General features: G+C 39.3%; 2 protein-coding genes across 2 annotated transcripts in view; one reads left to right on the forward strand and one right to left on the reverse strand.

Moving 5' to 3' along the window:
* Nucleotides 1–16696, reverse strand: part of LOC139458630 (uncharacterized) — a 62168-nt gene that overhangs the window by 35859 nt on the left and 9613 nt on the right. Inside the window, exons 3-4 of the mRNA XM_071240053.1 lie at nucleotides 14867–14997; nucleotides 10462–10562 (exon numbers count right to left, since the gene is read on the reverse strand). Coding sequence (XP_071096154.1) covers nucleotides 10462–10562; nucleotides 14867–14997 — 232 coding nt within the window. The remainder of the gene's footprint in view (nucleotides 1–10461; nucleotides 10563–14866; nucleotides 14998–16696) is intronic.
* On the forward strand, nucleotides 4450–9693 carry LOC139459871 (ankyrin repeat domain-containing protein 50-like). The gene is made up of 2 exons (XM_071241582.1): nucleotides 4450–4538; nucleotides 6404–9693. Exon 2 carries the CDS (start codon nucleotides 6421–6423, stop codon nucleotides 8080–8082), a length of 1662 nt encoding a protein of 553 aa, XP_071097683.1. The 5' UTR covers nucleotides 4450–4538; nucleotides 6404–6420; the 3' UTR covers nucleotides 8083–9693.

Genomic DNA, 16696 nt, shown 5'->3' on the forward strand with positions numbered 1-16696 from the left:
TTTAAAAATACCTTTATGAGCTGACTGCAGCATTCAACAACAAACAAACATCTTTCCCATTTATACTGGACCCGTGAAGATGCAGGCTAGAATAGGTCTTCAGCAACCCATGTTTGCCATAAAAGGCGACTATGCTTGTCGTAAGAGGTGACTAACGGGATCGGATGGTCAGGTTCGCTGACTTGGTTGATGCATGTCATCGAGCCCAATTGCGTGGATCGATGCTCATGATGTCAATCACTGGATTGTCTGGTCCAGACTTGATCGTTTACAAACAAACAAACATCTTTCCCATTTATACTGGCTCACATGGCTTGTGTTACAAAGACAGGAGATGCCATCATCGAACTGAGGCAATGAGGAATATGTAGGGGACCAGAACTTGGCATCTAAAACATGTTACCGTATTCGACATAATAAGCGCCCAGGGTGTTCTCAAAATTAGAAATAGGGGGCTCTTATTAGATTATTATTTTGGTGTAAAACAACAGAGTTGAAAGGTCTTACATTTCGTGGTTTATGCAGAAAGCCTGAAATGTTATATACGACAGATATATTTTTCCAGAATTTAATTGCCCATAATTAAAGGGTGCATCTAACATACGTATTATACAAGAATAAATATGTCTTGTGTACATTGATCAATCGGAAGGGGTGCTAATTGGGATTGTTCACTAGCCAATATATTAGCAAATATCGCCATAGGCGCTTATTACGTCGAATACGGTAAATCAGCAATTTTCAAACAAATTATTATTTGCATGTCAGACTGTATGGGTTTGATGAAAATATCAGCTTTTGCAATAAATTGTACCGAGTTTCACTACTACCCAAACTCCTCAAAATGTATAAACTTTCACAACACAAACTAATACAAATTATTTTTATTATTTTTTATTATTTTATTATTAATTGGTTGTACATGTGACAATGTAGTAAAGTCAACATCTAGATAACAGGCAATATTTTCTATATTTTATTCACTCTGTAACCATGGTAACATATTTTATATTGTGTTGGGAAAAATTTGGTTCAAAATATCGTAATACAGTGTAATGTCGAAAATGGTGTCAAGGCAACGTCTCTGTAAACTGCCATGATGGACTCTATATGATGGTCAGGCACCAACCGTTAACAGCTTTATTTTGGAAGATAAACTTTTTTTGGCAAGAAAGTAATGAATATCATAACGTTTCATAAATATTCAAAACAAGTTAAGAATAAATATGTTCTTAGTTACTATTTATATAAGCTGTACAACTTCAAAAAAACATTTGAGATGCATTGCTTCACACACAAGGAGGCATCAGTTTTAAACACAGACTGCATCGGAGTCCAGCTGAGTCTGTGTGACTGTGATGCACTATGACATCACAGTACAACTAATTGAGGACAGTACGGCCCAGACTGGCTATGTCTGTTATAGCCCGACAATCACCTTCACAGCCCTGATAGTTAATCTTCAGACATGACTCCGTGTGGCTCGCATTACAGGGGGCCATCTCAAAGGTTCAAATTCACCAAAAAAGAAATTGAAATATTCTTGGCAAAGACCATGTTATTCATCTCATGAGAAATGTTAATATTTTTAATAACTGGATTTAACATGAATCACCCATACATGGCTGGTGGGACCAGTAGTTCTTTATAATAATGAGCGAGTGAGTGAGTTGGGTTTAACGCCGCTTTTAACAGTATTCCAGTCATATCACGGTGTGTCAGCTTAATGTGGGAGGAAAGCCCGAAGTGATGTAGGTCTCAGACGTTTACCACTTCGGTGAAACCCATGAGCACGGGTATGGTGCTGACCTAGAAACATAATCGTAGCAAACCAGGATTTGAACCCACAATCATAGGTTTCTGGCCTGCCCAAGGGACACAACTCTGCATATCGAATCGCGGCGCCTTAGACGACTGGGCCACCCGTGCCCCCTTTATCATAATGAGCCAAATGACAATTGAACAGAACTTCCAGAATAATCCCTTATCTTGGGGTTCTGATTTGCTAATGTTTTCTTGTAAGTCATTTCATTGGTCGGTCAAAGTTTGCTAAAGGTCGTTCTGACATGACCCGTGATGGGATGTCCTCGGATCTTTGCTTAGCGGTAGCGAAAACTTATCCGATTTTAATGAGATTGGTTTCTTTAAAATTAAAGTTTTATAATGTTTTATTTTGGTATGTACACTAAAATATCAACAAGCAGAAATATGAGTAGATTTGCACATAAAAACAATGTATTCAGAAAATGATGATATGCAATACAGCTGGTCATTTTCTGAATAAGCTTCTCATATTTCTGCCAGTCGATATTCCAGTGTGCAAAATAGACAAAAAGCATGCACATTTCAATGTTTTGAACACAGGTTAGTTTGTTTCTTTAGTTGGACTGAATGTTTGTCAAGAGGAGTTGTTCAGCTGTCAAATGAAATAAGATCATGTAAATTTTCATTTCTGTTTGACAAAATGACAAACAGTGCAGCACAGACCGACTGGTTGATGTGGAGATAATCGCAGAGACACACATTCCTTGTGCTTCTCCAGACTATACACATAAAATAAGCCACATGGCAGACTGTGCAGTAGCCTTGCTCCAAGGCTGTACTGAAAGAAAAGTCCATGGATGATATAACTCTATCCTCCTAATAAGCAAGTCTATACATGTGGACAGTACAGCCTCGTGAAGGATGCTAGTGTCTTACCTGTTCTTATTACTTACATAATCTAGAAATTATGATTTAAAATAATAATGATTGCCTTAGAGACTTGTGCAAGTCTACCTGTGTAGACTTGGTTTGGGTTTATATGGTGCAATGACGCAATCGAGAGGGGAGACACTCCAATCCTCCAGTGGAAACTAGGCTCTGTCCACAATGTGACTGCAATTCCGTGGAAGATAAGGAACACTTCCTGCTCTGGTCAACTGTATGCAGACATCAGGAGCAACCCGATGGCATTGCTACAAATAGGTGACCCAGGTCAGTTTGACAAAACCAACATCTTAAATCATATTATGACCCCTCTTAAAGAATGTTCGAGTTTTGCTGCCAGAACTGTTTTCCACATGTTTCAGCTGAGACTGTAGTCTGTCTTACAGACCCTGATACAAATATATCAAATACAGCCCATGCAAGTCTGTAATGTTTGGCAAGTCTAGATTTCTGCAGTTTTAGGAATGAAGAGAGTCTCTGGGCTCCTTTTTATTAATTTAAAAAAATAATAATTTAACACTCTTTATTTTTCTGCACGATATGTTCATTTCAGAGACTAGAAATTAGGCAACCGTGACTGAAGTAGCAGCCAAAATAGAATAATTCTGTTTCAGTTATTTACATGTAACAATTACAGTCAGATTGTCAGTGATTATCTTGGAAAAAAATACTCTGATGTACGTGATGTACATTGCAAATGCCTCTAAAATCTGTAAAGTAGGGTGTATGGAATAGGTTTTGTTTTGTCGCGTGTATTTCATTTTTATCATTTTTTTATGCATTTATATTTGCCATTTTCCCATCACTTCTATTTTGTACCAACCCCCAAGTGCGTATGTACAATAAAATTCGTGATTCTTGATATCAAACACTCAAACATGTCAAACAGTCTGTGCCAAACACCTTCAAGTCTACCAGTACTCCAACCTTGTCACTTGCCACCATTAGACTTTAGTGTTAATATATGGGTTTTAAAATGAGCTTTCTTCACCGGTAGAGATCATACTAGACTCAGGCTTTAGACTAGTGGCTTAAGTTTGCAAATTGCTTAAATCATGATTGAGTGAGTTGGGCTAAACATGGTGTTTAGCAATATTCCAGCCACGTGACAGAGACCAAGAAGACATTACCTTCTTTGCTGGGTTTATGAATCCGACAATCTCCAAAACAAAAATTCAAAAAGACAATAATCAGAATTATTCTGGTTTTATCTCCCTGACGGTAAAGATTGCTTACCACTAGAAGATATATTTTTCAGAGATAAATCATCATTACAAGTCAGATTTTAGATTCGTAATATTTATAAGAACCCAAACCAGGCAATATTGTCTTTTTATTACCTACCTATCCAAAGCAATCTTTAAGATGATTAAACAAATACTGCACAATGCATTTTATTTATCTATTTATCAACCTACTGACCAATTTTAAAAAAATCTGTTAAGATAAAACAGTCCGGCCAAACAGGCTTCATACATTATGCTCATGAGGGAAGTGGAACTCTTTAACAAGGCTATCAAATCACCCATTAACACTTACATGTGTACATACATGTCTTTCAGTAAATCCTTATTCACTTCATCAAAATGTTGTTATGTTTAAAACCTTATCCTTATCTTGACAAGATTTCCTGAATATTGTCCTAAATACTTTTGACACAACCCCTTATCACTGTTGTTGCAATCTCCATTGAATCGATAATCTGTACAGTCATATAGCATGCTCCCTGCATGCTGCTATTCCCATTGTATACAGGCTTATTATAACCTGGGTGTTTAGAGAAGGCAAGGATGTAACAGTGGTCCAGCATACATCGTTATTCCACTCAGGTAGGTGTGTTATCACTTGAAGACGTTGCACTGTAGCTTTTGTAGGGAGCAGACAATGTCAACGCGCTTCATGGGTCATGGCTCTCGCAGCAGTGTCCAGGGGCAAGTCACTGAGCGTTCAAGGGTACACTTGAAGGTTTTAGGTCCAAGCAAATATTGTTGTGTCACCACACATTGGCTTATACCCTCTGGCTGTTTTTTTCACAGTGTTAGAATTTGTATTTATTATCCTTGACCTTGTGAATATTTAATTCAAAATGGAAGCATGTTTTCATTGTGTTGGTTTGGGAATCATTTTTGATGAATTGGTTAAAATATGTTGAAAATTGGCTGTGTAAAATAACATGTTTCATGAATGTAGATGGATATTTTTTCTTAATTTTTATCATATCAGAAACAAAGATAAAGCATCATTATAATATTTTAAAAACTACTTTGGTCATTGCATATTTATAACACAATGAAAGACATCTTTCATGATTACAATATGAATACACAATCCTGTGGTCAACCAAAACGTCAAATTTCACGAAAACTGAAAAAGGTAAGATTTTAGGATAGCATTTGTTTGTTTCTTTGTCGTTTAACGCAGTACTCAGCAATATTACAGCTACATGATGGCTGTCTGTAAATAATTGAGTCTGGACCAGACAACCCAGATGGGGTACGATGACATTTTAAAAAATCAAGTTGCTGAGCAGGAAATGAATTACATGTTTTATTTGTCAACACTGAATCGTATTGTAGGATTTTGTTTGACAGAATTATCCCTGGTACTCCATGATCAAAAATGGGGTTCAAATTGTTCAGCTGTGTATAGATTAGTGGACACCCTCGCCAGTGTGTCCCAGAGTGCTAACTTATCCACAGTGCATTATAGTGTTATATTACACATGTGTTATTGATGTTTTTGATATTTGCACATGCAGTTTAGCTGATTGGTCAGTTGAAGATATATGATGTCACACTGCTTCATTGCTGACAACAATAGGATATGATGTCATCCATTGTTTGAGACATCATAAATAGGCTCTCAACAGTGAAGTTTCTGTTTCATTACCGGTATCATGTTATATGTATATGTTTTTCTTCATTTTGTTCTGAAAATGACAATAAGTAAAATGTAGAGTAGACAGGATGAATGTCTGATAGTCCGTCCTAAGGAGCTGATCATTTGATTTTCTGAGGTGCTGGGCCTCGGATTAAAAATAATCAGTTCCCGTAGACACAAAAATAACGTGAAGATTCTGGATGTCCTAAAAATAATGTGCTGTGGGTCCCCCCAAATTGTTTGTCTCCTTTCCCCAAAAATTATTTTGTTTTTAAGCAAGGACTGAAGAAATATTCTGTCAACAAAGTTTCTGTTGCCCCCTTCCCCCGAGAATGTCTCAGTGACGATCCCTAAGTGAATGAATGGCGTAAACATCTACCCTTGGCTGAACTGAATGATTATCCTGTCCCCAAATGCCATTCTTTGGGTGTCGTCTCAGCTGCTTATCAAATTATCCTACCCATGCCGAAGGGTTCAAAATAGCAGGACTCAATGGAGATTGTTTTCATGATAACCCCACCAATGTTGTAAATTTGACCTCCCAAAATACCTGTTTGATTGGCATTGGCAAATAAGTAAGAAAAATGTTGAACTTTATCATGTTAATTGACCTTTGGTTTATTGTCTTTAGCCTGAATCTACATCGAAACAGCGCTATACGCACTAAACCAGAAGTTGTTATCCATAAAGTTGTACATTTTCTTTCCCAAATACCTGTCCATTCTATTTACAGTCCTACCCCAAACAGCTTATTCTTTGCTATCCCCTATCACTTGACGAAAACCCTTAAAGTAAATTACCTTTCTCTCTTCAGAAGATACAACATTAACAATGGCTACCCGCTCAGTCCAACAGGACAGTCAGAGACTGGATATGTCCAACATGACGCTAGAGGATGACGACAAGAACCTTCTGTTCTGGGCCGCAGCAGCAGGAGACACACCCAGGGTGCAAGACTGTCTCTCAAAGAAGAAATGTAACATTGATAGACGTGTGCTCAAAGGAAGAACAGCTGTGATGGAGGCAGCTGTTCGAGGCAAGCAGACGACATTTGAGCTGTTGGTGACAGCAGGCGCAGATTTAACCTTGGTTGATGATGAGGGTGATTCTTGTTTAATTTTGGCTGCTGAAGGTAAAAACAGATCCATAGTTCAAAACTTGCTGAAACAAGATAAGGTGAAGGTTAACAGCAGAGGTTCTGAAAACAGAACTGCAGTGATGGAGGCGGCCAGAGTTGGTGACTTTGAGATTTATGATGATTTGGTTTCTGCAGGAGCTGACGTTTTGCTCTGTGACAGCAACGGCAACATGTGTCTACATCTGGCAGCCCAAAGTGGGAGTGCAAAAATAGTTGAAAATTCACTCCAGAAAAAAATTGACATTAATAAACGGGGTCAAGTTGGGCAGACGCCAGTAATGATGGCTACCTTTGCAGCAAAGAAGAATGTGTTCGACTTGTTGGTTACCAAGGGAGCAGATGTATCACTCGTGGATGCGAACAACAATGGCTGCCTCATGATGGCAGTATTTTCTGGAGATGCGTCAATGTTGAAAAGGGTTCTGGGGATGGGGAAGTTTGAGATAAACAAAGCCGGAGAAAAGAGGATGACTCCTGCCATGATGGCAGCGTTGCTTGGCAACAAAGAATCTTTTGATCTTCTGTTAGCTGCTGGAGCAGATCTAAAACTACAAAATGAATTTGGGAATGATTTCTTATTCTGGGGAGCCAGCGGTGGCAATTCGAAAATTGTCAAATATTTATTATCACTGAAACTGTTTGATGTAAACCGGCAACAGGAACATGGATTATCTCCTTTACATATAGCAATCACTAAAGGTCACAAAGAAGTGTTTGACATTTTGGTGTCTGAAAAAGGGGATGTTAGCAGTCGTAACGACCAACTTTACAACAGTCTGATGATAGCCTCCGATACTGGACATGCCAATATTGTAAGAAAACTGATCTCAATGAACAAGATCAGTCTGAATGATCGGGAAGAGAACGGATGGACAGCTGTAATGATTGCAGCCAAATGTGGCCATATTGAAGTCTTTGATGTCCTAGTATCATCTGGAGCCGATGCCTCTCTCGTGGACAAGGACGGTAATGACTGCCTGATGCTGGCGTGTATCTACGGTCAAGCGGTGATGGTGAGGCATCTGTTGTCCATGACCATGTACAACATCAACCGCAGAGGAATCTACGGCTGGACTCCTGTCATGGCAGCCATCAACGAGGGTCATCCAGACGTGTTTGAGGTGCTGGTGGAGTCTGGGGCAGACATGACCCTCCTGGACGAGAGAGGCAGCAATTGCCTCATTCTGGCCTGTATGGGAGGGAATGTAACCATCGTACAGCAATTGTTGTCCATGAAGGTGTTTGACTTGGAGTATAAAGGTCTTGACGACAGCGCTGTTACTGCAGCTGCACGGGAGGGGCAGACGGATGTTGTTCAGCTGCTCATCGACGAAGGGGTCACAATAGACTTGTGATCAATGAATAGAGCCATGGTTAAAGTCCAGTTGAAAATGCTGGCTGATACAAGAAGTTGAGAAGACTCAGGCCCATCTGACTGAAGTCAGTTTGTCTCTCATGTGAAGCAGTGGTCTAACTTTAAGATGCCGCACCTTGCTGTGCAGAGTTGCTTCCCTTAGTTGCTAGGATTCACTTGCCAGGATTCACTTTCCATGGGTTCAAGACCTAAATTTACCTGATAACTGGTCTATCACCAGACCCGTCTGTTTCAGGGTAGCAGAAATGCTGAGCGGGGATTCGACAGTTCAGATAAGACCCCTGCTCAGCTATAGGAGAGGAGGATTTTGTATCGCACAGTCACTATATTTGGAGGTGAATAGATCTGATGCTGATTGAATTTATTAGCATCAAGAGCTTCGCTGAGTACAATGGACAGCACCATCTTGCATACAACATTACATGCAAGTAATGATCCCCTCCATATCTGTCATGTGATAAATGTTCTTGAACTGCATCACTTCGGGCTTTTCTCCCAAAACAAACTGATACACTGTTTAAAGTGTTCAACCACAACTCACTCACTCGTTCTTGAAAACCACCGTTGATGAAACGCACTTTGATAATATAGCCTTCAAAAAGAGCATAATTCAGAACAAAATCAACAAAGAAACTATTTGGTAATCAACACATTCTTCAGAACTCTGGAAACAAAAGTAGCAATGGAAATTACGCTACAAAATGTTCTTGTCGTCAAAGGTTCCATGCAGAAACCTGGCTTTCTATGGAAGACGTGGGATGATCTCGTTGGATCGTGCATTGGTGCAGTATATCATCCAAATACTCATGAAACAAGACATTCTGTTTTGTTGTAGAATATATGTTTAGATATATTTATGCTCATATTAGACTGTTTTGTTGCAACTTTGTAAAGTGCTTACATATAGTATATCTAGTCATCCTTATAATAGTTTACCCCTCAACAAGGGAGGTTACTCTTGACTACTTATTGAACATTGTCTCTGAACATACAGGGAATTCCAAAAATAGCGAATTCCAAAAGAACATTATAAGATCAGTTTCTTACCCAATATCAATTCGTTCAATTAACAGACACAACTCAATCATTTGAGGATTAAATTTAAAGTTGCTGCAGACCGTCCCACTGTTACCATGGTTACATCCAACAATCACTGGCGGTAAAGATGACCACAAATACAAGCATTACCGCAGTCGACAAGAAACAAGATGGATCGATGTGACGCTTAATTTAATTTTTTCTCCTATCAAGCAATACAAATCAGATATAACCCATCCAGCATTAGTTAGATGACCTGCATCTGTAATTATTCAGGTTATTCGGCACACATTCAAACCTTTTTTACTGAGCATTACTCACATAACCTGAGCGTATTCATAAATATTCTGTGGGCATTTTACATATCTTTTAGAATAAATAGCTTGGCTTGACTAGGTAGACAGCAAGTATAATTTACATGACATTTGAAAAATATTCATGTTCAAGCTAAAATCAAAAGCAAACATCCGATATTTGCAGGAAGACAAAAACAACTTGGATGTGCACAGATCATTTGTAGTCAGACCCCAGAAATTGGTGAAGGGCTTGACTCTGTGACCAGTGCCGTAGCCAGCCAGGGGGGCAGGGACGGCAGTTGCCCCCCCTGGATTGGTTAGGGAAAGCAGTTTTATTTGAATCAAGTTGGGGACAAGTGATACTTGTACAAATATTTGCCCCCCTGTCAAAAAAAAGTTAACTACAGTCAAGTCCCGTTAATCCGACACTGTTGGTTGCATATGATTATGTCAGATTAACGAGTATGTCGGATAAACAAAATTAGGTATTATCAACGTTCATGATCGAAAATTGGACAACTACACGATAGATAACGATTGAAACATGTTGTAATAAAAAAAGGAAAAAGGAAATATTCATATTGTTGTGTTACATTGTTCGCGGAATATGTTTTCTAATCATGCAACCTCTAAAGTTTAACACAAAACACAAAGTTTATCTCTGCAGCCGTTTAAATATGCAGCTACTCGCCGACTGGTCTCGCATCAAAACACGGGGCTGTGTACTCGCGGGCAGATGACCATGGAGTACGCTAATCACCGTGTCGGATTAACGAGACTGATTAATGAGTGATTTCAGCAAATCATTGCAATTTAGGTGTGTCGGAGTCGGAGTGCTAGACTGTCGGATTAACGGGTCTAAACAGCACTGATTTAATCGGTTCCCATCATTTGTGTCGGATAAAGCCGATTGTCGGATTAACGAGTGTCTGATAAACGAGACTTGACTGTACGGCCTTGGTGACTGAAATAGATCTCAATTCACTTGATTAACACAAATCCCAAACCAAATATAATGCACTCACCTGCTTCATCAACTCCAAGCGACACAACCAGCTTGGACAGGATGTGTTGGGAGCTGGGGTTGTTGAGTATTTTACTGCAGCCATCTTCAGCTATGCACAATCTGTGGGGAGACACAACACAATCCATTTCATAAAATATTTTAACTAAAAGCCTAGGCAAGTCTAGATCAAACCAAGTCCAGTTTCCTTGATACATGAAAACATCAGAAGAGGAAGGTTTTTTTTAAAAAAAGGAAAGAATATAATTATTTTCAAGAAATGTTTTCATAGACTAAGTGTAAGTCTAGGAGACACAACAACAGTCTATAAGGAAACACCAGGGATTTTATCTAGGATTCCAAATTGGCAGGCATATTAGGAAATTCAAGCAATAGTTATCATTGTTAATAAATCAAAGAATACTACCTCTATTACATCATTGCCAAATTCCTGTATTTTGCCTGCAATCACACTAAACTAAAATTTCAGAATTTCAACAGAAGTCCTCTTCACTGTAAATTATACAACAATCAGTTGTTCCTACAATAGCACTCAATCAGCCCATAGCGCTCTTGTGCGTGAAGGGGGGGGGGACTCACTTCTTACCAAACATCAATCAAATAGAGAAAGATTATTGAGGAGGTGGGAGGGAGTACTTCTAATGTAATAGAGGTAGTATTCTTTGAATTATTAACAAATAAAATGTATTTCTTGAATTAACATTGATTTGTTCAAAATTGGGACTATTTTCAAGTTATTTTTACTTGAATTCCCAAGTATTTTAATACTGCAAGCAAATCATTCCTGTACAATAACATTAAGGCCCCCTCCTGTCAACAGTGAAATACAAGTCACCTCTTAAACACAATACTGTAAATCTGGAAAGTTTTGAGAGTAGGACAGTGCCACACACACGCAATAGTTTCATGATAGAGTTGTTTTTGCAGCCCAACAACACACATAGACGTAAGGAGGCATATTTGTTTATTCACTTCCACACATTAAATTGTTTGATAGGCATTACTTAGAAGTTGACGGAGGTTATTGTAGAGACAATTTATGTATAACAACGTTTTAGGTATAGATCCTTATACCATTGTCAAGCAAGGCTAAACAACTTCCACACATTGCCAACCAGTCAGTTGCATGATTAATTATATAATCCCTCACATCATAGTTCTTTAATTACCCATTGTCACTCAGTATCAAAAGTCAAATCAGGAAAGTCCATGAACCTGCCACATCTCGTTAAGTTGCTAACATAACACTGAGTAATCCAGACATACGCCAGCCAGTCTATACTGTTAGATAAACATGCTACTCCAACCTCCCTGTCAACTACAACAATTCATGCGTTGTTTATAGTACATAAACCAATGACTAACACAGAGTCCGCGTGCGAAATACGCATCAGTCGGAAAGCGCACGTTAAATCTCCAAAGTAAGTAAATAAGTAAGCAGAGTTCATCACCCCACCTCCGGCAAAATTCCAACTTCTTCAAACTCTATAGATGCAACCCTAACATTCCTCCGAGCTGCTTCTTTTTCTGGACAAACCCCTTCTTCCATTTTTGGCAGAACACACTAAATGGCCTGATGAGCCCCTGTGCGAAATATGCATAATGTCGGAAAGCGCACGTAAAATCTCCAAATCACCATCACCAGAGTTACCATTTCACCACAACGCCATATAAAATCTATTATTGATCTTTGGTAATCTCATCAAAAGTGTGTCACAAAACTTTCCAAAGGCAGGTAAGGCTTTTTATTAGCCACTTGCAATAATTTCATGACACAAAACTTTCCAGATTTAGTACAACTGCATTAATATGAATGTGGATATATTTTCTTCCAATTTGGGAATTGTTACTGACATTTGCTGCAGATTTGGGTCCAAAGAACATACTCTTAGCAGGTCCAGATAAACCCCGAACACATCCACATGCTCAGTCACGACTTGTGAAATAATGGAAAAATGTCAATCTCGTTAAAATCAGATGTTAGTTTTCGCTACCACTAAACAAAGATCTGAAGACATACCATTACGGGTCACGTCAGAACGATCTTTCATCTGACCAATCAGAGCGTTGATTACCAGATTGGGAAAGTGACAGTGAATGTGTTTTCTAATTACAGATCCGCGAAAAAGTTAATATGGGGTATTGCTAACGACTGATTCTGTCAAAATCATTGTCTATATTTCGCTTCAGTTTGATAAACATTTAAATCTGAAGAAACTTTCCACAGCCTGTGAAAAGTACTGCCATACAATTGTTGCCATCTAAGAGACAGTCCAGAATTTTCTTTCATTCAGTTTTCAAATTTTGAATCAAGTACTTAAATCGTAGTCTGAAATGGAAGTTGCCAGTTAAAAACTAGTGTGGTTATGCTTTAGAAAGCTCAGTCATGTCCAGTTCGTGTTAGTCATTTCATTGGTCAGTTAAAATTTGCAAAATGTTGTTCTGACATAGCCAGTAATGGGATTATGGGATGTCCTCATGTTGTTGTTTAGCGGTAGCGGTTATTAATCAGACTAGGATAATCTTTGCTTTATCTGCCATTTAGACAGATTCTATTATAGGTTTAATTCTAATCACAGGATGAAATGTCTTTCTGAAAAGGATTTTTATCAATTATGATAATCATTGTATCACTAAGCCTTATTCATGTTATTTGCTGCAGGTCAATATATTATGTTTTTCAATGACCATGAATTTTGTTGTTTGTTCAAGAATGAGACATATCTTTGTTTTATTAACAGGATTGACGGACTGATAATTTAACATAGTTGGAAAGGCCCATAAAATCATGGAAGGTCCAAGGGAAGTTTTGTAAAATGATGTATAGTGTCAGCCATCTTGCTCATAACCAATTCAATTGTACGACATTAGCTTTCCTCAATCAGGCCCTTGTTTATATCTTATGGATTAGGGGGACGGGTGGCCCAGTCGTCTAAGGCATCCCAATTCACTGCAGTGTTGCATTCCTTGAGCATGCCAGAAACCTATGATTGTGGGTTCGAATCTTGTTCACCACGATTATGTTTCGAGGTCTGTCAGCACCAAACCCATGCAATTTGATGTGCAGAGTTGCATCCCTTGGGCACACCAAAGACCTATAACCATGGGTTCGAATCTCGGTTTGCCCTGACTATGTGTTAAATGTTGAAAGTTAGTTCATAAATATAATGAGATCTTGCGAGAGCGAGAGCAAAACTCCATTCAAGACGGCGGCTCCCAGCGAGTTATCACATTCAATGATCTAACACTGGTTCCAGGTTGGTCAGCACCATACCCGTGGATGTCAGAGACATGCATCACGCAGTGCCATGCTATAAATGGAATGCTGTATAGAGCTGCATTAAAAACCCATTTCAGACAATGAGTGAGTGAGTGAGTTGTGTTTAACGCCACTATTACAGTTATATCACAGCGTGTCAGCTTAATGTGGGAGGAAAGCCCGAAGAGATGCAGGTCTCAGACGTTTACCACTTCGCCGAAACCCACGAGCACAGGTATGGTGCTGACAAACCTTGAAACATAATCGGGGGAACCGGGATTCGAACCCATAAGACAATGAAGTTGAGGGATACCGATAGTTTCATCCGTATTTCAACAACACATCATCAATACTACATTCTACCATCACCATGACAACACTGAGCTGGTATGCAGTGTTGTGGTCACGTGTCATGTTTTCAGTCGATCAATGAGTGAGTGAGTGAGTGAGTTTGGTTTACTAGCAGAAATAAAATGAGCCGACACTATTCATCTCACTCCACTGGATCAACCACTAATGACAACGTCGGGACATTCGAAATGTGCCTCTGTTCACCCAGCAGTGAATGGGTACCTGGTAGGATGTGATGGTAATGTGACTGTTAACCTTATAGCCCCTCACAACCGCCGCCGTGGTCTAGTGGTAGAGCGTCCGCCCGGAGAGCGGAAGGTCCGGGGTTCGATCCCCGACCGCGTCATACCAAAAGACGTTAAAAGATGGTACTTGTTGTTACCCTGTCTGGCGCTCGGCATTAAGGGGCTAAAACAAGGACTGGTTGGCTCGGAGTCAGTATACTGTGTCTGAGTGGGGTATTCATGTTAGACTGCGGCATGGTATCTCAGTGGGCTAGCACTATAAATCGGCATCAGTCCGGACTAGTACAAGCAGCCACACAAACACACACACATACATGCACGTCGCTATATAAGTGCAATAATCTTGGACGCCACGTTAAACCCCATTTCACCTCACCTCACCTCTAGCCCCTCACAGGGCGATGAGAATGAAAACTGAGTGCACAATGATCCACTGACCGGGGTAATAGTAGTGTAGCGCTATGAGCATCCACTTGGTGAATGGAATTTGGCACATTATAAATGCACATATTATTATTATTATTAATCTTTAATTTGTCATTTGTCTGTACCTAGCAATAACTAGAGCAGCGTTGCTGGCTGTCCACAAGTTGTCGGTGTGGAGCAATGCTGTCACATTGTCCAACATGGCGTCCACACAATCAGCACTCAGAATCCAGTTACGACCTTCGTTACTTTCAGCCTGAAAATAACAAGAATACAAAATCACAATAATGTGTACTAATAATGTGTACATACATTGCTTGCTCAAAACACATACATTTTCAGAAATCTTCCAGGAACAACACTAATCATCTTCCTGAGGCAAGGGAGTTAACTGACTTTAAAAGTCCAGTTTCCACCCTTGCTGAACTAGGCTGGAATTTCTGGGCTCAATCGTAGCGCCACCAGTGGCTGTTTAGTCCCTTCTATGCCTCCCCTATGGACCAATCAGATTCCACCTCTCGTATCACTTGCATTTGCTTCAAACAAAATTGCGGCGCCCAGTCAAGACGATCTGATCGATAATCAACACCTATATTGTAAGAAAACGGGTCTTACATCGCGAAGTGCATCAAATCAAGTGATTAAAAGCTTGACAAGATTTGGAAAATATCTGTTGACCAGTGCACATGCTGTGCAAATCCTGCAGTCGACCGAAATCTGCATGACAGTTTACGAACCAGATTTCGATTTCGGTGCGCGATTTTGATTGGACTATGCATAGACTTGTTAGTCCAGCCAAAATCTAACTCTATAATATCAGCCTAGTTCGGCAAGGGTGGAAACTGGACTTTTATTGTCAGTTAACTCTCTTGCCTTGGGAAGATGAACACTGATAGACTAGTAGACACTCCAAGATGGTGGTTTAGTGGATCAAAACATCAAGAATTTCATTTATTCCATGGATTATAAGTTCCCTCACCCACAATTGTGGATTAAATTAAAACTGTAACAAATAATATTGTAAAAAACAACATGATCAAGCCTGCAAACTAAATTCAATAAGAAATTAAACTCCAAGACAGAATAATATGGGAAATGAAGTAGCTCTTAATTTCATCCAAAGAAATATATGTTTAGCATCATGGGTTGTCCTTTATTTTACATAAATTTCTCTGTAATAAACATATTTTAACAAAATCTTTTAAATAGAATTTGAGGAATTGTATTTTGCAACTTATTTCAGTTATTTGAACTAATTGTATAGAAGGCCTAAACAGATATGACATTTTTATCCTCATACAGCTCTTTTGAATCCCATGTCATCCACTTTCTTTTCAATTCCTTACAGACACATTATTGTGTTTAGGGAGGACAGTTCCGAACACATTATTGTGTTTAGGGAGGACAGTTCCGAACACATTATTGTGTTTAGGGAGGACAGTTCCGAACACATTATTGTGTTTAGGGAGGACAGTTCCGGACACATTATTGTGTTTAGGGAGGACAGTTCCGGACACATTATTGTGTTTAGGGAGGACAGTTCCGGACACATTATTGTGTTTAGGGAGGACAGTTCCGGACACATTATTGTGTTTAGGGAGGACAGTTACTGACACATTATTGTGTTTAGGGAGTACAGTTCCGGACACATTATTGTCTTTAGGGAGTACTGTTCCGGACACATTATTGTGTTTAGGGAGGACAGTTACTGACACATTATTGTGTTTAGGGAGGACAGTTCCGGACACATTATTGTGTTTAGGGAGTACAGTTACTGAAACATTATTGTGTTTAGGGAGTACAGTTCCGGACACATTATTGTGTTTAGGGAGGACAGTTCCGGACACATTATTGTGTTTAGGGAGGACAGTTACTGACACATTATTGTGTTTAGGGAGGACAGTTACTGACACATTATTGTGTTTAGGGAGGACAGTTCCGGACACATTATTGTG

The sequence above is a fragment of the Haliotis cracherodii genome, unplaced genomic scaffold, assembly GCF_022045235.1.
Source record: "Haliotis cracherodii isolate W230 unplaced genomic scaffold, xgHalCrac1.p SCAF_13, whole genome shotgun sequence".
NCBI lineage: Eukaryota > Metazoa > Mollusca > Gastropoda > Lepetellida > Haliotidae > Haliotis > Haliotis cracherodii.

What these genes read in the sequence shown, in the direction of transcription:
- LOC139459871 (XM_071241582.1), top strand. Translation starts at nt 6,421, where the DNA reads ATGGCTACCCGCTCAGTCCAACAGGACAGTCAGAGACTGGATATGTCC.